A 17239-nucleotide genomic window follows, 5' to 3' on the forward strand; every position below is an offset into this window, starting at 1 on the left:
TATATATATATTTTTTAAAGAAGTTACCACACACACAGAGAAACAATTAGATGTATTTCCAGCTTACCCAGGCTATGATTAACTGGAGAAAGAGTACTAGGAGACAGCTCTGCTGGAGATCCTGTTGAAGCAATACAGAGCACATGATTTCAGTGCAAATGATTCTTGTTATTTCAGATGGGTAGGTATAACCATTATCTAGATAGTTTTTCTAGATACAGTTTTATACTAAAATTCTTTGGAATAAGAAGCCTCAGAAATCCTACAACCAATTTTCCAGCATGTCTGAATTAAGATTACATTTAATTTTCCAGGCTCCTGGGAACCTACCCCTCCTCATAAAGATTCAATTAACATCTTAGTATTTGTTGTATTTGGCAGAGGTCTCACTTCACGTGCACTCTGTGACCATGACTTTATTTATGCATTTCTCCAGTGAGAATGTAGTGATTCCTTCCAAAATTCAATGCAAAAAAAAAAAAAAAAAAAAATATAAAGTGGGTAAAACAAGCAGGGTACTGCCTCTCTGTTCTCAAAGGAGAGTGTTTATCTCTACAGAAGAACAAGCTGGATTTTCTCTTTTGAGGAAATTACTCTTTCTTGGGAGAAGGAATGAAAAAAACAATCAGAAAACCATGTACTCTCAAGAGCAATTTCCACACTAGTAGATAAAATAAAGAGAAGCTTTGCACAGAAACATACCTACAACAACTCCTGCTGTGAGGCTTTTTTAACTAAGGTACCTACTGTCACATAATGAGAAAATACCATAGCTCTTACAGAAACTAGTGCAGTTGATTCCAATTAACTGAAAAAGGTTGATAACATTAGCTAATCAAACACAAGTCTGCCAGCACACTGCAGGGCATTCTTACCCAGCACATTAACTGTGCTTCGTCTAAGGCCAACCAAATTATGTAGAAACCCTTTCATACAAAGGTACAGGCACTTAACATTTCTACTACTCTTCCACTGGAGCCTTCCATACAAGAACTTATTCAAAACATGGCAGAAGTGGTCAATTAGGAGACGGGTTCCCAAAATGCAACATCTCTGTGACTTGTTTAGACCAGCAGACCTTTTGCTTCAATGAGCCTCTGTCAAGACAGTAAAGTCAGGGGTAGGTTGAAACTAGTTAGCTATTAAAATCTATTTTAAGCCTTTCCAGTGAAGACCTAATTAGACCTGTAATGCTTTTGTTATGAAGCAAATGAAATGCACTTAATACAGCACAGAATATTTTAAAAGCATTCCCTTAGCAAAAAATTACTTTGTTCACAAGAGATTGGAAGTGTTATTTTAAACAGAAAACACCAGGTTATACATACGGGTATTGCCATCAGCATTCAGGCTGACTTCAGGCTGCTGCACATAGGGTTCACAGCTAGTAATACAAAGTCCTGAAAGTAACAAAATTTAAACGTTACCTGTATCCATGCTTTGGTTCAACTGTTGGTCACTTGTTTCTCCATCTTCACTAATATATCCTGGAGGTGGTGTTTCTGTTAAAAAAAAAAAAAACAAACACCAAAGAAAAAACAAACAAAAATCCACCTATTCGGTCAATGATTGGGGAAATCTACGGGATGTAGAATTTGGCATTCTTGTCCTCAAGTCTTCATGAGCTTCATATCATACCTGAATACTGAACTAGAATTTAATTTTGCTGTCTCTCTTCCAGTGGGTCAAAAATATTACTTGACTACGTAAAACGTACCACCTTTTGTATTGCCAGTCAGCTGCTCAAACATGTTATGTAATTAGCAGATAATCCTTGTTTGTTCCATTACTTTCACTACAGCGAGTAGCAATTTTGCAATTGTAATCATCAGATTTCATATTTAGTAGAAATATAAATGAAATAAACACCCATTTGGTGACTTCTACAAGAAAAACCCAACCAACCACCTAAGCTGTCTTTATGTAGTGTAACTACCAGATCAGATGCCCTCCCACAGCTTATATAAGTTTCTAGACTTAAGTGCTATTTTTCAGCTCAGTCCCCAATCAATTCTTCTTCACTACAGAACAGTCAATTCCATTGATTAATAACAACTATATTATCTAACTGTTACACAGGCTCTATCATTATTATTACCTCCAAGCTCCACGAAAACTACAGCCTATTCTCTTATAACTAGCTTTCTTAAAGATGGAGTTTCACAGACCAAAGTAAGCTCAGGAACAAGTCTGAAGCATTCTGATACTAGCAACTGTGTCTAATTCCACAGAAATACCTTCAAAACCCAGGAGAGAATGGATATTCCTCTTCTCCATTCAAAAAGTGCTTTGTAATCCAGATAATGAGTTAACCAACTGCCTTTCAGGAAATAATTTTCTTTGAACTGGGCAAATGTCTTTTCCTATATATTAAACGCAAAACCTGGATTTCTTTAGTGAAAGCATTTGAAGCTAACTATCTCTACAATCTCCTCAAAATTGTCTCCGAGACATCTGAAGGATTAAACACATTTAATTACATTATTACCAAACAGTAGAAACTTAAAGATAAAGCCTTTTGCTTAAGAATTAAAATCAAATTATATCAAATATCATGTCTGAGATTTACAGCAATATAATAAGATCAGACGGAAGCCAGCGAGAGGAAGCTACATCAAGTCAGTTAAATAAAAATGAACCAGAAGAACAATATCTTCGGTTCATTCTGTAAAACTAGTGTGCTAAATATAGATGTGACAAAATTCAAGTGAGAATTTAAAAGGACAATTAAGGGGAATCTTTGCTAGGAAAAAGTTTGATGACAAAAATCATACTTGTTTTGAATATTTTTATAGAATTCACTGTGATAAAGTGGACTCCACCCATCTCCAAATCATTTGTTATAGTTAAGCTCACAGCCATGGTAAAAGGTTAATAACCATTTCCAATCCAACCCACGCCTCTTGTTTCCAGTTGCTAATCTAGGCTCTCTGGCACAGATTATTTTTCACATGTAGTCTCTCTTTGAACACAGAAGATTTCCTCCACCTAGTATTATTAATACTGTTTTAGGGTCAGGGGTTGAGCACAACCACAGCTGGAAACAAATGCCCAAGTGCAGCATTAGGAACTTTTAGCACAGCTTGAATGTTGCCAGAAGTCTGGGCAATGCAGCTCAGCACATCCATAACCTATAATGGGAACGTACAGCCCCAAAGGCTACCCTGCATCTTTATGACTGCCATCTTCCCAGCTGTAGGTAAAATCAACTTCACTGTAGACCAAGTTCTAAAAGAGTGCTATGATGAGAAACTACCACAGTTGTGGCAGCCTACCGCTACGGAAAACGGTCCTCTGAAACAGGCTGTCAAGAAACACAAGACTTACCAGAACCCAGCTAAGTATTCAAGATTAAGTTAGGGAGGTCAAAGTAAGATGCCAAGATATGAACACAACAGGAGGGTGTCAGTGACAAAGAGAAGGAGGCAAGGTGTGGTTAGCTGCATAAACATTGGAAGATCACATGAATACCTGCAATCACCTTGATCAGACTTCCTGCAAATAATACCTAGTTGCTTTAGCTTATTTCAACTGCAATGGATTTTCAAACGGTGGCTTTCCAGCAAGTTGTTTGCAAATGCCAGCAAAAGCCCTCACACCGAGTCAAAAAAGTATACATAAGAATGCAACACTAGCTTCTAGCACCTTAAATTACTCTTTAAAGATTTGTTGTCCCCAGGTGGCAACAAAGTGGCACACACTAAACATAAGATCAAATTAACTGAATTTTTTTTGGTGCCATTTCAATTCTTGTATATATTTAAAGAAAACACAACCAACATCCCAAGATGTTTAGATACATCTCAAACTTGCACATTTTATGTATCTGAATTTCAAGGGAGCCATCTCATCCTTAGAGAGTCCAGATCTGAATTTTCAGCTTGTTCATAACATAGCAGCAATAAACATTTATGAGTAAACTTCAGGTTTGCTTGGTTTTACGCTCCAGGCAACTTCCTGAAGAGACAGGAAACAGGAAGCTGGGCAGGAAACAAAGGTCACTGATTTTATGTTTCAATAAGGGTGCAGACTTTCGGGTGCACTGAAGCTGATTAGTCTTGCTATTTGTTTTGCAGTGGGGAACAGGGAATTCTTTAGGAGTTCAGTATTGTTAGGTTGTCCCTTCATACTGAAAAGACTGCACACAATAGAAACAAATACACAAAGCAGACCTTGATCGATTGTGAACTACAGCTCGAAACACTCTAAGTCACTGTTTTGCAACTTAAGAGTTTTCTCCACATACTGTATGTGACAAGATTGAGCAGCACTTTACTACTCAATGTACAATACACAGCATTTGGCAATCCCTATATGGTTGTAAACCAGGCTTAAAGCATAATGTGAAGGTCTATTTTGCACTCATTAGAATTCTAAATCTTAATTAAGCTATTGAAACCAATTAAGCTATTGTGAAACCACAGCAATATGTTTTCACACAGGATTGTGTTCTGCAAGCAATACTGTTCAGGTATTTCCATTGGAATTAATACACAACATCAACTAGATTTAATTTACTGGTGCATCTTTCAAGTAATTTGATCACTTAGGAGCATGAAATTATCTTTGTACCAGTGACACAACGCTAAACATACTGTGTAGAGTGGGAGCTAGAAAACATACCTGGTATGTAATTGCTCTGTGGCTCAATTCCAGCTGGAAAGTTAGTGTTTTCAGGAATGGAATGGGTATAGTCGTCAAGAGGTGGAAGCTCTGTCAGAATCTCAGTGTGCCGCGGCACTAGCACAGGAGGCAAAACTGGAAAAGCAAATTTCAAAGCATTAGCGAGACCCTCAAAATAAACACTTCTGTGAGCTAAAAGGGGAAAAAAACCAAACCAACAACCAAAACCTCTAAAAATTTCTTCAGATATTTTTAGATTTCCTAAATCTCAGTTCTGCTATTACTGTAACTGTACTGCTAGTTACTGGAAGAAACAAGTTTGAGGTGCATCTTGAGCGAGACTATTCCACAAAGTAAGTTGTGTCTATTCTCCTTTTCAGTCAGAATCATACTTAGCCAGCTGGAAACTGCTAGCAGTACTGGAAGTGTTTATTGGGAGTATTCAACATATTTGCAAAGATTTTTCAGTAACTTTGCTATTAAAAGCTTTCAAGGGATAGTATTCTCAAAATCTGCATCTTTAAGAATCTTGTAATTTTGGCAACAGAAAGCATCATCTTGCTCTGTTTTTCATTTAAAACATTATGCTGAACAAGTTTGTACCAGTGCTGCTATAGAAAGTCAGAAGCAGTCCTCCTACCTGGTGTCTCCACTCTCTGGTAGTGATAAGGGTTTACACATACTTCATCCTTTTTAAGATTAAAAGCATATTCACAGTTTTCAATTGCTTTAAGTTCATGGTGGCTGTGAAGATCTGGCCAGCGCCACAAGCGACAGTAAATAACATGCGGTAATCCTTTACGATGAGATACCTGCAGACGGCCATCAAGGGATCTATAGGGCAAAGATGTTGAGAAGTATTTACAGACTGCATGCTGTCTCTTAATCGCTTAAGCAACTGTGTACACACACGGCATGGGTAGTTTAGTTATTCTGAGAATTCAGTGGGTTGACACTGCTACTGACATTTATACTCCTGTTAAAAGGCATCAAATGGGATAGAAATGATGGTATCAAGCAGTGTCTTAACTTATTTTTGAGCTGCTCAAATTACTGCCAGTGAATTCAGACTTCATTAAAAGTCACTTTACCTCCAACCAAGTATTTAGGATGATTGCTTCGTATACTTCTTTTAATTCAGAAGACAGTTGTTAAGAAAACAAATAATCACACACTTTAACAGTCCCTTCCGCTGCTAAACCTCAAGGCTTTGCTGTGGCATGGATGTTTTACGGCTTTAAGCATAAGAATTCCCACTGGACTGCAAATAAGCCTATAAGCAGTCAGCTGCCCAAGTGATCCACATGACAGTATAACTAACACAAAAAGCATGAATGCACATCTTGTAAGGGCTGCACAGTTTATCTTCTTGACTTCGTCTGCCTTGCTGCCAGCTGAAAATGTTTTGCTAGTTTTAAGACAGACTGCATATGCTTACACAAATGCAGATGTTTATGATTGTTATGGGATGGGAGACAAACCTCAATACACAAATCAAGTAATGTGACATGAAAAAATAAAGACCCTGTTTAGAATTTGCCCACCATTAACTACTGAAGAATTTACAGACAATTCTTTAGTAGCTTGTATCTGAGCCAATTAGCAAGATTTAACCGAAAGCTTGTGGCATACAAAGCAGTTTAAACACTTTGTAAGATTAGGCCTAAAGAATTAAGTTTCCCCAACTCTGTTAATATAAATACCAGATCACATTAGAGCTTGCATTTTACAAGTCTTCCCATTCTTTCAATAGCACTGGTGTGAAACAGGAATATTGCAGAATTAAGAGTTTCATTGGTCAAAACATCAGCTGAGAACACTTGGATTTCTACACTGGCAAGCAAGTATTTTAAAATGCTGTACCATGAGAGGCCCTAGGAAGCATTTTTGTCTTATTTTACAACTAAATCATCCCATTACAGACCCTCCAAAGCCAATCCCTCCCACAAGATTTCTATGATGCGAGAGAGGGCAGAATATTCACCTGGTTTGTTCACAGAAGCTGTAAAGGCCTGCTGTATCCCACTGATCTATCGTGTTTGGTGTACTCAGTCCCCAAATTTCAGAGCAAGTGCTGTGCATAAATTGAAAACAAAAACAAAAAATTGATATGAATATGGAACATGGTTATTCAAAACACCATGATGTCAAACATGGAAAAATGTACAGAACACTTCCTTTCACATAGAAGATAGAGCATTGTTAAGCTTGCATTTAAAAACTGACATTTCATGCTATATTTTCTATATGAAGGAGGCTATCAAAATGGAACACGTGATTCAAGGTAAATGATAATGTTTTTAAAAGGTGAACAAGTTCTCTGATTTTAAGTAGTCAATACAGTTGTAATGTTCCTTAAAACAGGCAAAACTTCCTCAGCCTAGGTCTCAGCAAAATTCATTTTTAACGGTGGTTTCCGTGCTTTTTTTGTTTTTGTTTGGTTTTAAACATAAAGCATCCCTACGACTTCAAACAAAGGCCATCCAAAACCAAGTATCACAATCTAACTCTCAGGTACCACCAACTTAAGCATCACTCTCCTTCTCCATGCACATACTCATTTGCTGCTTTTCCCAAAACAGGAAAATTCGGACTCTGAAGAAAAGAACGTTATAGCTGATACTTCTCACCATTTTCTGTACTCTCCATAATTGAAGAACTAGATATTCTTTTCCATAGTATACAAAACACCATGTTTAACACAGGTTTACTTAAAATAGTATTTTAAGGCTCAACTGTAGAATAAAACTTTACTCGCTAAATCAAACAGGAGGAAAGGAGAAAAAACTAATTCTTTCCCAAACTGATTCAATTACAAGGTCACAACAGGAAAGCAAAAGGAGCCTTCAGTCACAGGCACAAAATAAAAGCAGCAGCAGATTTAAGCAAAGCAAGAAAACAGCATGGGCTTATAAATGGGCAGCAGACTTTCAGAAGCATAAATCAAGCTCAGCCCTACCATATACTTGCTCTGCAACCATTGAAAACTGTCAGTTTATTTTATATCAGTAATACACAACTAGACTTTGCACCTTAAAGAGAAGCTGGTTCACAACTAATTTCCATCTCCGCTTTGTTATTACAATGCCTGAAGTTTGACTGGCTGCTACATTGCTTTGAAAACAAATCAACTCTGTAAAGAGGCAACAGAAAGAAAAGACTCCAAGTTCACCAAAGTCCTAGTTTTAAATATAGGTGTTGTGAGATTTAAATTTAAACTACTAAGCTTGGCTGATACACTTACAAGTTTGGACTGAGTCCTTAAGAGAAGAGAGGTGAGGTAGGTCTTTTTATTTCTCCTCCCTACACAGGGAGGATTTGTTAGTGTTATGAAAGAAAAGACCAAAGAGCACAGCACTGTACTTAAAACCACATTCAGGGCTGACACCCACCTCAATTCCAGTGATTTTAATAAAACAGAAGCGTGGGCTATTGATGAAGAGAATCAATGGTTCTTGTTCCCATCTTGCCTGTCCATGAGATGCCTCATTTCTAATACCATCCCAGGGAGGCTGAAGTTTCCATACAATTGAGCAGTAACCCAAATCACTAAATTGGCTATCTGACCACAGAAGATACCTGATGAAAATTTATGTTTTGAGAGCTAGTTTTCAGCCACATCAGCTCTTCTGTTCACCGTGGAGCTACACAAGCACTACAAAGGTGGAGTGAGAGTGTAATTTTGGGCAGCAGCTTGCATTTATCACAAATAAAATCATTACATATAATATGGCCTTTGACATTTTACTGATTACAGACACAAGTAAAATCTCATACTAGATGGCTTTTTGCCTAGAGAGCAGCAGAGAGCCACAAAAGGGCCTATTTTCTGACATACATTCAGCTCTTCAAAAAGCCAACTCTCCTGAACAAGCTACATCTATCTCAGACACAGGCACCATCACAGCTCTCCAGATAGAGTGGGATGAAGAGGGATACTGACCATCGCTGTGCCAGCAGAGCCTGTAACCTCTTTTTCATCTTCCCAAAATGCCTCCAGGACAGTGGGGTGCCAGAAGCTGTGTAAGGATTGAAATAGTTGCCCTGAAGACATCCAGGCAGCCTGTGGGACACTGGGGAGCATCCCTGCACTGTATTGTGTCCTTATATATGCACCACCACTGCTGGTAAGACAGATCGTCATGCACATTAAATAAGAAGAGCAATCAGTAGACACAAAGCCTGCTGCATATTAATTGACAGAGTCAGCTCTGACAGCGTACTACCTTTGAGCAACAGATCCTTTATACAAAGCAGCACTCCAAAGCTGATGCTGTCACTCAGATTACACGTTCCCCAAATTGTGGTGTGCATCACTGGTGCAAGCATGACATGCCACGCACTTGCTTCACAAGACTGTTAAGACAGCACATGCAAAAGTAAAACTTCACAGCCCCTGACAAAGCATAATGAACAAGAACAGTATTTTATATTGCTAACCTCTTCTCTCTATAAATATTCAAACTATCAAAGCTGATAGCAGATTCTACAGCCTATGGAAAGAAAACCAGTACCCTGAAGTGGCTGTGTGATGGAGCTGCAGCTTGCAATGAAACTAGGACACCATGGTGTGAGGGCAGGCTAGGAGGTACGGAAAAAGTGATCAGTTAAGAGCAAAACTGCTCTGATAATCAGCAGCTTATATGATATGCTGTCTTCCAGGATGTCTGTCTGCTTAGAGCTCAGGTTAGTATCAGTGTTTTACTGGCTCATCTATTCTAGGACTCTAAGCAAACCTCCAGTCATCTGCAATCAAATACTGAAGAGCATGCAGGAAATCATCCAACATGATCAATAAAGTCAGCTGAACACAGCTTTTACTGTTCACTGGAAAAAACATTGGAGGAAATAAAGTGGTCTCCCCACTTCCCTGCTCAAATAAAAGATTCACTGCCTAAAAGACACGAGACCATCCCCCCCACGTCACCCAGACCGTAAAGTAGGGCTCTGAATATTCACATGCACACCAAGTCAAAATTAAAAGCCTCACAACAGTGAAAAGCGTATTTCATACACACCACTCCCATGAAAGGCCACAGTATGCTCATTCATACACAAGTAATAGCCTGATAGAGGGCAGACTCGTGTACTCATCCCTGGCAGCTAGAAAGGCGACTGAGTTCTGAATGATGTTCAAGCCATCTAAAAGGGAGGTACAGACTTTTCAGTAGTATGGAATTACTGCCCCAAAATAACTAGGAGGCATTCTCTCCTAAACCTCCCTTTCTGAAGTATACTAAACCCCTTGTGATATGAAGAGTCCTTCTATGCCTTAGTCCATAAAGAATTCAGAAGATTCAAGGACTAACATCTGCACTCATAAGTTTAAGTCTTGTCTGGAAACATTCCCAGGCCCTGGGAACATGATAATGTATGTTAGAAAGCAGCTAGGACATTCCCCAACACTGGGCTGTGCCAAGTCCTGTTCTCCCACACAATTCCCAGGTTTGTGAGTCGCACACCATTGGGATTCACACAGGGCAGTTCAGATGCAGCCACCCTGCCCTGGCACCTAAAAGTTAAGGATATGGACAAGGCAGTCCTGAGCCAGTTGGCCACAGTGTCTGGAAACATTTCCAGGCACGTTTAATTTATTAGGATGGAGGCAGCCAAGATGTATCACCATTTCACCTTTAGTAAGCAGACTGCCCTCAAACTGAAGTCTAAAAGCACCCTTCAGGCTTCATATTTTACCAAACAAGGGTGTTTGGTTTTGAACTCGCTGTATACCACAGCAGTGGTAAGCCACCATGTTTCCAAAATATATTTTGGCTCCTGCATCCAAGCTGTACTTAAATCTTTCCTGTGTAGACAGCACTTAAATGTACTCCAAAATACAAGTTTAAAGGTAATATACTTCCTCTCACCAGAGCAGGCACTTTCATTCCAAGGAGCATTATCACTGCTGTTCACAAAACAATTTGTCTGTTGACAGAAACAAGGTCAACTATACAAAAGCTAATATTTTTATCTTTTCAACACTAGCTCAGATTAGCAAATCACCATGTTCTGCGGCCTCCAGCAGACCCAGAGCAAGCTTGCTTGAATATTAGATTGCTTCTTTTGCAGGCCCCACAAAATTAGTGAGTTTATTATCAGGGACTTCAGGGATACAAAGCATCACACTGGCTCAGTTTCCCAGGTGTTTTGAAGTTCTAACAAGAGAAAACTATTTCCTAAATAAAGGAGAGACACTCAATGGATACTTGCAAGTAATAACAACTGCCCTTTGAGACCCAGGGAAAAGTCAAAGTCTAGCAGATACCTGGTTAACCTGCTACACACTAAACCTGGGACAACTCAGTCCTGCTATTCCTATTTCAGAATCTCATAGAAAGGGTCATACAAGTTATTACAGTGTGGAACCAAAGACGCTTCTGTTGGAGCCCTTACCTGAGTCGAAAGGGTTGCAAGGGCTGGTGTATCAACCTGACTTCTCATCTTCTTTTAAGGAGCAGCATCTCAGATGATGCTGTACAATTCTGGTAAGAAGAATCTTTAATGTGGCTATCAGCATGCAGCAGCACACAGTATGCCTTCACTTCTTCCATTTCATCATTTCCTTTAACAGGAAAATCTGAGTTCCAAATAAACCCTTACTCTGGGCGAGAAATTACCTACACAGCAAAGAGCTGTAGCAATACTTCACAGTTTTGAGACAAAGTGCCAAAAACTGCCTTTCTTTAGTAAGGCAGAAAATACTGACACACACAAAAAATGTGGACACAGGAAAAAAACCTAAATATAAAAGATAACAAAAAACTACTTGTAGTGCCTAGTCTACATATCACAGATGATGTTCCCAAACAGCATCAACAGTGCAAACCATCTTCCTGGAGTAACAGTATCTGGAAGAGATAAATGCTCCATCTCTGGCAGTGCTCAAGGCAAGGCTGGACAGAGCCTTGGCCAACATGGTCTAGTGTGAGGTGTCCCTGCCCATGGCAGGGGGCTTGGAACTAGATTATCTTAAAGTCCGTTCCAACCCAAACCACTCTATGCTAAAACTGGACTATCAAGTCCCTAATCAAATACAGGATGAATTCTTCATCTGCACATGAAGAATAAACATGGACAAAACATGGTTTGTGCCACAGTCCCAAGTGAACAATTTGATTTGCTTGCTTTCATGTATTATATTCCTCTTGGAGGAATCAAAGTCCTTATCAAAATCTGTAATAGCCAGATATAAACTACATGGGATGAAAGAGTCTACAATAACATGCTATAGTCACGTTCAAGAGTCAAAAAATACGGATGGACATCATCTCAACTGGAACATGCAGCCCAAAAATAGATTCCTGTATTTGCAATATGATTAGGTGGTAAAGGACACTGACCATGTAGGTGAAAAAAGGAACAGGATATGGTTGAACAGGATAAGATGACCGTTGCCAACCAGTGTATTAATTAATGTTAGTCTGTGACAGCATGACCTCATCTTACTGAATATAGAAAGTCACTTGCATCCTGGCTTGCAATGGTAGCATTTGTGAATTAGAAACTTCAGTAGTTGGAGATGCAGCTACACAGAAAAACCCACAGTCCCCTCACTGATGTCCAGGTGCTGACTAATAAAGCCACCTCAGTTTGGTACTCAACCCAGGGTGCTTAATCAGGTTCAGTTTCTCAGCATGGTTCAAAGCTGAATGTACGATTTGCAGATCCATGCAATTATGTGCAAGTACTGTCCAAACAGTCACAAACATAGCATCAAACAACATAGTGCCTACTTACACATACTCCAAGACAACCAAGATATCCCTGGACTTTCTCCAAGTGCATTTTCAAAATAGAAGATATAACCAGGGATTAAGGTGGTAGGTCTCAACAGTAATACTCAGTTTTATAGATATGCTGCTTTATTTGGGACTATAGGTGGAAGAACCTGAAGCCAGAAGAGTTTAAAACAGTACCCTATGTGCACTAGAACTGTCACACAGATGCTTAGGCTGGTATCTGTTGGCCTGTTACTAGTTGTTACTAGTAATATATTACTAGTAACTGTAATATAACTGGGTGTTACTAGTAATATATTACCAGTTTTTACTGAGACACAGAATGAACAAAGCAACTATCCTACCACTAACACTATTTACAGTATTGGCAGTGCTCATTGCTCGAGGTACTTTTTGTACTAAATGAAGTGCTTGCAACAAGTACAACATCAGATGAAAGCAGGCAGAACCACTTCAAAGGTATTTACATACGAAGTACCAGAAACTCTATACAGAAGGTGCTAAATATTGTCACAATTCATACATATCTGCAATTCCACTTTCTTCTTCAAAGTCTTGCAAAGTGGAACAGCTCTTAAAGGAGCTGAAAGGCACAGAGTTCAGTTGACAGCCTCCTCTTCACCTGAAGTGGTAGCACTAGAAAGATGACAAATAAAACCTGAAATGCAATAGCATCATGCTATTCAAAGCCTCTGTTATACAGGAATCATGATGGAATGGTCCTGGGCAATTAACTTGCTTATTTGTGAAGCATTACACTGAACCCCTAACATCTTTCCTGAATCTTTCATAACTTTCAGAATCTACAGCCACTAACACGTTTGCAAGGCCATGTTCAAGGCAATTTTCTCCATTTGTCTTTCTCCTGCATCTTATAATCACAAGCCTTTCATCCACTGAATCTAATTTGTCTGCCCCTACATTTTCTGAGGCATTCACAGTGCTGGAGCTGGGACTGAAAAGTAATTTCAGTAAACTGATAGTACCCCATTTATCCTTTTTGAAGTGGAAGATGAGAATCAAAGCTAGTTTTCAAATTCTAGAACTCTCATGCAAAGTCTCCCCTACAGATGTGAGCCTGACATTTGTTTTCACTCACATTTCACTCAAAAGATTAAACAAGAAAAAAAAACCCAAGCACAACAGAGAAGTGATTCACTTGAACTAAAGAAATTATTTAGCACAGGCACACAAGCACCTTTATGGCAGCCTAATATTTACAGGACTTACTACCTTGACTGATACTTTGTGAAGAGGGCAGAAAAGAGGTGCAGAATTTGCTTCAAGAGCTACACAAAGCTATCCAAAATGCAGTTAGAGTAATAAGAAATGGCCACTAGATTTTTGCAATCCCATCTTCTCATAACAATGGGAAATGCCATTGCTTTAACATTGCTCACAGCTGCTTCTGTAAAATTTGCCTGAGAAAACAGGTTGAAGTCTACAGGTTGAAGATCTGAACCTTGCATGCTTTTTTACATACAGTATTGTATTCAGCACAGGCAGTAGTTCCCACCTAATCTGCCTGATCATGGTTTCCTTAAGCCTGGGTTTCAAATGAAAACATGTTAGCTGCTTTTCTATTCTGACTTGACAGTTCTTTCTATATACTGGCAGTTAACATTTCTCCCTAATACAGCCTAAAATGTCTATGTACCAGCCAGTAGCAATGCTAATTATATTACCTGCCTTTGCAAACAGAACCTCATCTAGCCGTGTAGCCAGTTGTCTGAACAAAATCTTACTGTAAAATGTAGTTTGGCTGGCTTAAATGTCTCAGTTACCGAAATGCATGTTGCTTGTGGTTTCTTTTCCCTGTGCTGGGGGTGGCAGGGAAAAGGTTATTTGCACTGAGCTTACTTAGAAAACATTAAAGAGATCTGCAATAACGATGCAAATGTTAAGTTACTTTCATATCTATCATACTACTTTTTGAATCTCACATCACTTTGCATCCCTGCAGAATTGACCAACTTTTTTTACTTGCATCTCCATCATCCCATATTACAGTGGCAAAATGTTGTCTGCTCACTTATATACATGCCCAGAAATACACATTTATCAAATGGTGTGACTTGAAGCTACAGCAGTTCATCCCTGCTTGTGAATGATGTGAAGTAACACAAAGGTCCTGATCTCATTTCCTTGCAGTAGAAAATGTAAAGATTCTGTAATTCAGTAAGAAGCAATTATTCTTTCTCCTGAGTACCTGCTAGAGGGATAAGCTAAAATCTTACCCAATGCCAAACATAAAAGCACAACTGTGAATTCTTCTTAAGAATGATTTACATGGATCCGTGGTGTCAGTCATCCTTAAGAGGAGCTGGACATGATTCCTCCCCGGAAAGTTCTGTTACAAGGCAGTATTAGCAGCCAGACTAAATGGGTATTTACACATTGTAAGTACAGGTGGGCAGTTAGTTTGATAACAGATTCTTTCTTTCTTCAAGGGAGAAACAGATCCTGTTAAATCTAGGAAAATTATATCAAGTAACATCTAAAAGAGCCCTGAACTCCAGGGATCTTACAGAACTGAAAGCACAGGTTTCTCTTTCAGAACAAGTTCAACAGTAGTAAAACTGGCAGCTGGGACATTTGCCTCCTACAATTCTGAGTGCTCCCTCAAGTGCCTCCAACCCTAGACTTAGGCTTACTTAAGTGAAAAAGCTTGGTTTTTCCTCTCTCCACAAATCCAAAAAGCAGACCTCTTCTTTTGAGAATATGCAATACAAAGATTAATACTGAAAACAGTAACTGTACCTTCTCTCCCTGCCTCCTCCCCACACAGACATCCAGGACATGCTACATCCAGGAAAGAAATGTTTATGTATGTGCATATTTAGCGGAATATAAACCAGGAGCCATTACACAACTTCTCATCATCAGAAACCTTTCAGGAATAAAGTTTACATAGAATTTTAAACAGTATACTCAATATCATTACATCAAACACAAAATACAGCATCTGAACTAAGGAAAACTACTTAAGTAACCTTCCTTATAAATGGATGTATACTAAAAAATTAACACATCAGAATAGCCAGAAAAGCAGGAGGCACAGGATACAATTAACCTCTCTAACACTGTGGGAAAGAAAAAAAGTCATTGAACAACTCCCATTTAGTTCAGCTTAAACTTTAAGAATGTCCACAGGGGATGCAAAAGTGGAACCTGAGGTACAAAAACCACTCAGTCACAGCCTAACATCTGTGAGCCCATAGCTCATTTCAGGGACAGTAGCTAGTTTCTTCCAGTTTTGCGGAGTGCCAGGCCAACAAGTCATCTTGATGAACATTATAAGTTTCTGTTGCCCTTTCTAAAGGCACACTTCTTCCTGGTCACATGTGCAACAAACTGCCTACAGAAGCAGAAATACAGATATAAGGCAGGCCTCTTCAAAGCACTTTATCCTCCTCTCTACTCCCATATATCCTGACATGTCAGTCCCATGCTGTCAGACAAAATAAAGCAGCCAGCAACAATCAGTGTTACCTTTACTCTTCTCTTGATGCTAGGATGTGCTGGAAGGATAGCACTTCAAAGTTCAAGAGCAATTTTTCCAGGATGCCATGGAAACCAAGCAGAAGTAAAATATTTATTTCTTTTCTTGTTGTCCATATGGTCTGTTCAGATGACGATCCTATCAAAGAGCCTTTACTCCCTGCTCAAAGCCAGGTGGAGAGCAGCCTGCAAACTTGTAGGTTTCTAAATGGCAAGGTCAAGCAGCACAGAGATGGTGACTGAGAAATAAAGGTACGAAGTACAGCTCAGCCTTACTCAAGAGTCAGCAGGGAGCTGGCCACAAGTCTCATGCTCAGAGACGGAAGGCAGGGAGCATGCAAAAACAGCCCATGGAAATGACGAGCTAACAGCTTCGCTGGGAAACAGGCCCTACAATTCTCCTCTCTCAACGTAACACCACAGCTTTCACCAGCTGCAATTTGCGTATCTCAAACTCTGAAGCAGTCCTACTGGAGACAAGATGAACCACAACACAGATTTACTCCCCCTAATCACATGTTCAGAAACAAAGCCATCAAAACCAGTGACTTCTAGATGCCCTGCATCTAGTGAGGATGACAAGCGTACAACAGCATTCATAATGGCAGCTTCCCAGAGACAAACCAGGTGGTGGTGAGGGAAACACCAAACAAACAAAAGAACAGGGGAAAAAATATTGTCATGTGGACCCATCAGCTCTGAGGACATGGATGCTTGTATTTAAGATGACACTCTTGAAATAACTTGGAATCCCTACACTGCTTTCACTGGTTACAGTATTATATCCAATAAAGGTTGTCTGATTGGTGTATTATTTTAGTTTCTCATAGTACCTTTAGAAAAGTAAACACTTCAAATGGGATTCAAGTTTGCAAGTTTGAAACTCCCATAGCTGGAAGTGCCATGTTCATTACCTATCTTCAACATTAGTTAGCTCAGACATGTTACCTGTATTTCACCTGAGAACAGTACAAAAACATCTTTGGACTTTCTGACAAAAGCTTCCCAGAGAACACAAGACCAATACCTCCCCTTGGAAATAAAGGATCAAAACTATATTATCAGAGTAAAGGAAGCATAATCAGAACACATGCTCCAAAAACATCCATGTAGGAAAATAATCAGAGCTCCATGTAGCTAGTGAGATGTTGCACCACACCAGGTAGAAGGCAGCTATGAAGCAACTATGTTCAGCAACTCACCCTAGCTGAGAAATCGCCATCTGTCCTCTGCTCTCATTATACCATGCCTATGAAAACAGTTGATCAAGCAATTCCTTTCTAATGCTTAAATTACCACTGAAATGCTCCCACTAAAGAGACAGATGACTAGCATGGTCTTTGAGACTGGGAGCAACGTCAAGCTGTTAAATACCT

The 17239-nt window shown here is 39.3% G+C and overlaps 1 protein-coding gene across 1 annotated transcript in view; it reads right to left on the reverse strand.

Moving 5' to 3' along the window:
- Positions 1 to 67: 67 nt before the first annotated feature.
- The window catches only part of LOC104399512 (mothers against decapentaplegic homolog 2), a gene marked incomplete at its 3' end in the record, with an annotated part of 31858 nt that continues 14686 nt past the window's right edge, over positions 68 to 17239 (reverse strand). Inside the window, exons 2-6 of the mRNA XM_010018704.1 lie at positions 6608 to 6697; positions 5264 to 5457; positions 4624 to 4758; positions 1428 to 1502; positions 68 to 121 (exon numbers count right to left, since the gene is read on the reverse strand). Of these exons, the coding sequence (XP_010017006.1) occupies positions 68 to 121; positions 1428 to 1502; positions 4624 to 4758; positions 5264 to 5457; positions 6608 to 6697 (548 nt within the window). The remainder of the gene's footprint in view (positions 122 to 1427; positions 1503 to 4623; positions 4759 to 5263; positions 5458 to 6607; positions 6698 to 17239) is intronic.

This window comes from Nestor notabilis, unplaced genomic scaffold, assembly GCF_000696875.1.
Source record: "Nestor notabilis isolate BGI_N333 unplaced genomic scaffold, ASM69687v1 scaffold21197, whole genome shotgun sequence".
NCBI classification, from domain to species: Eukaryota; Metazoa; Chordata; class Aves; order Psittaciformes; family Psittacidae; genus Nestor; species Nestor notabilis.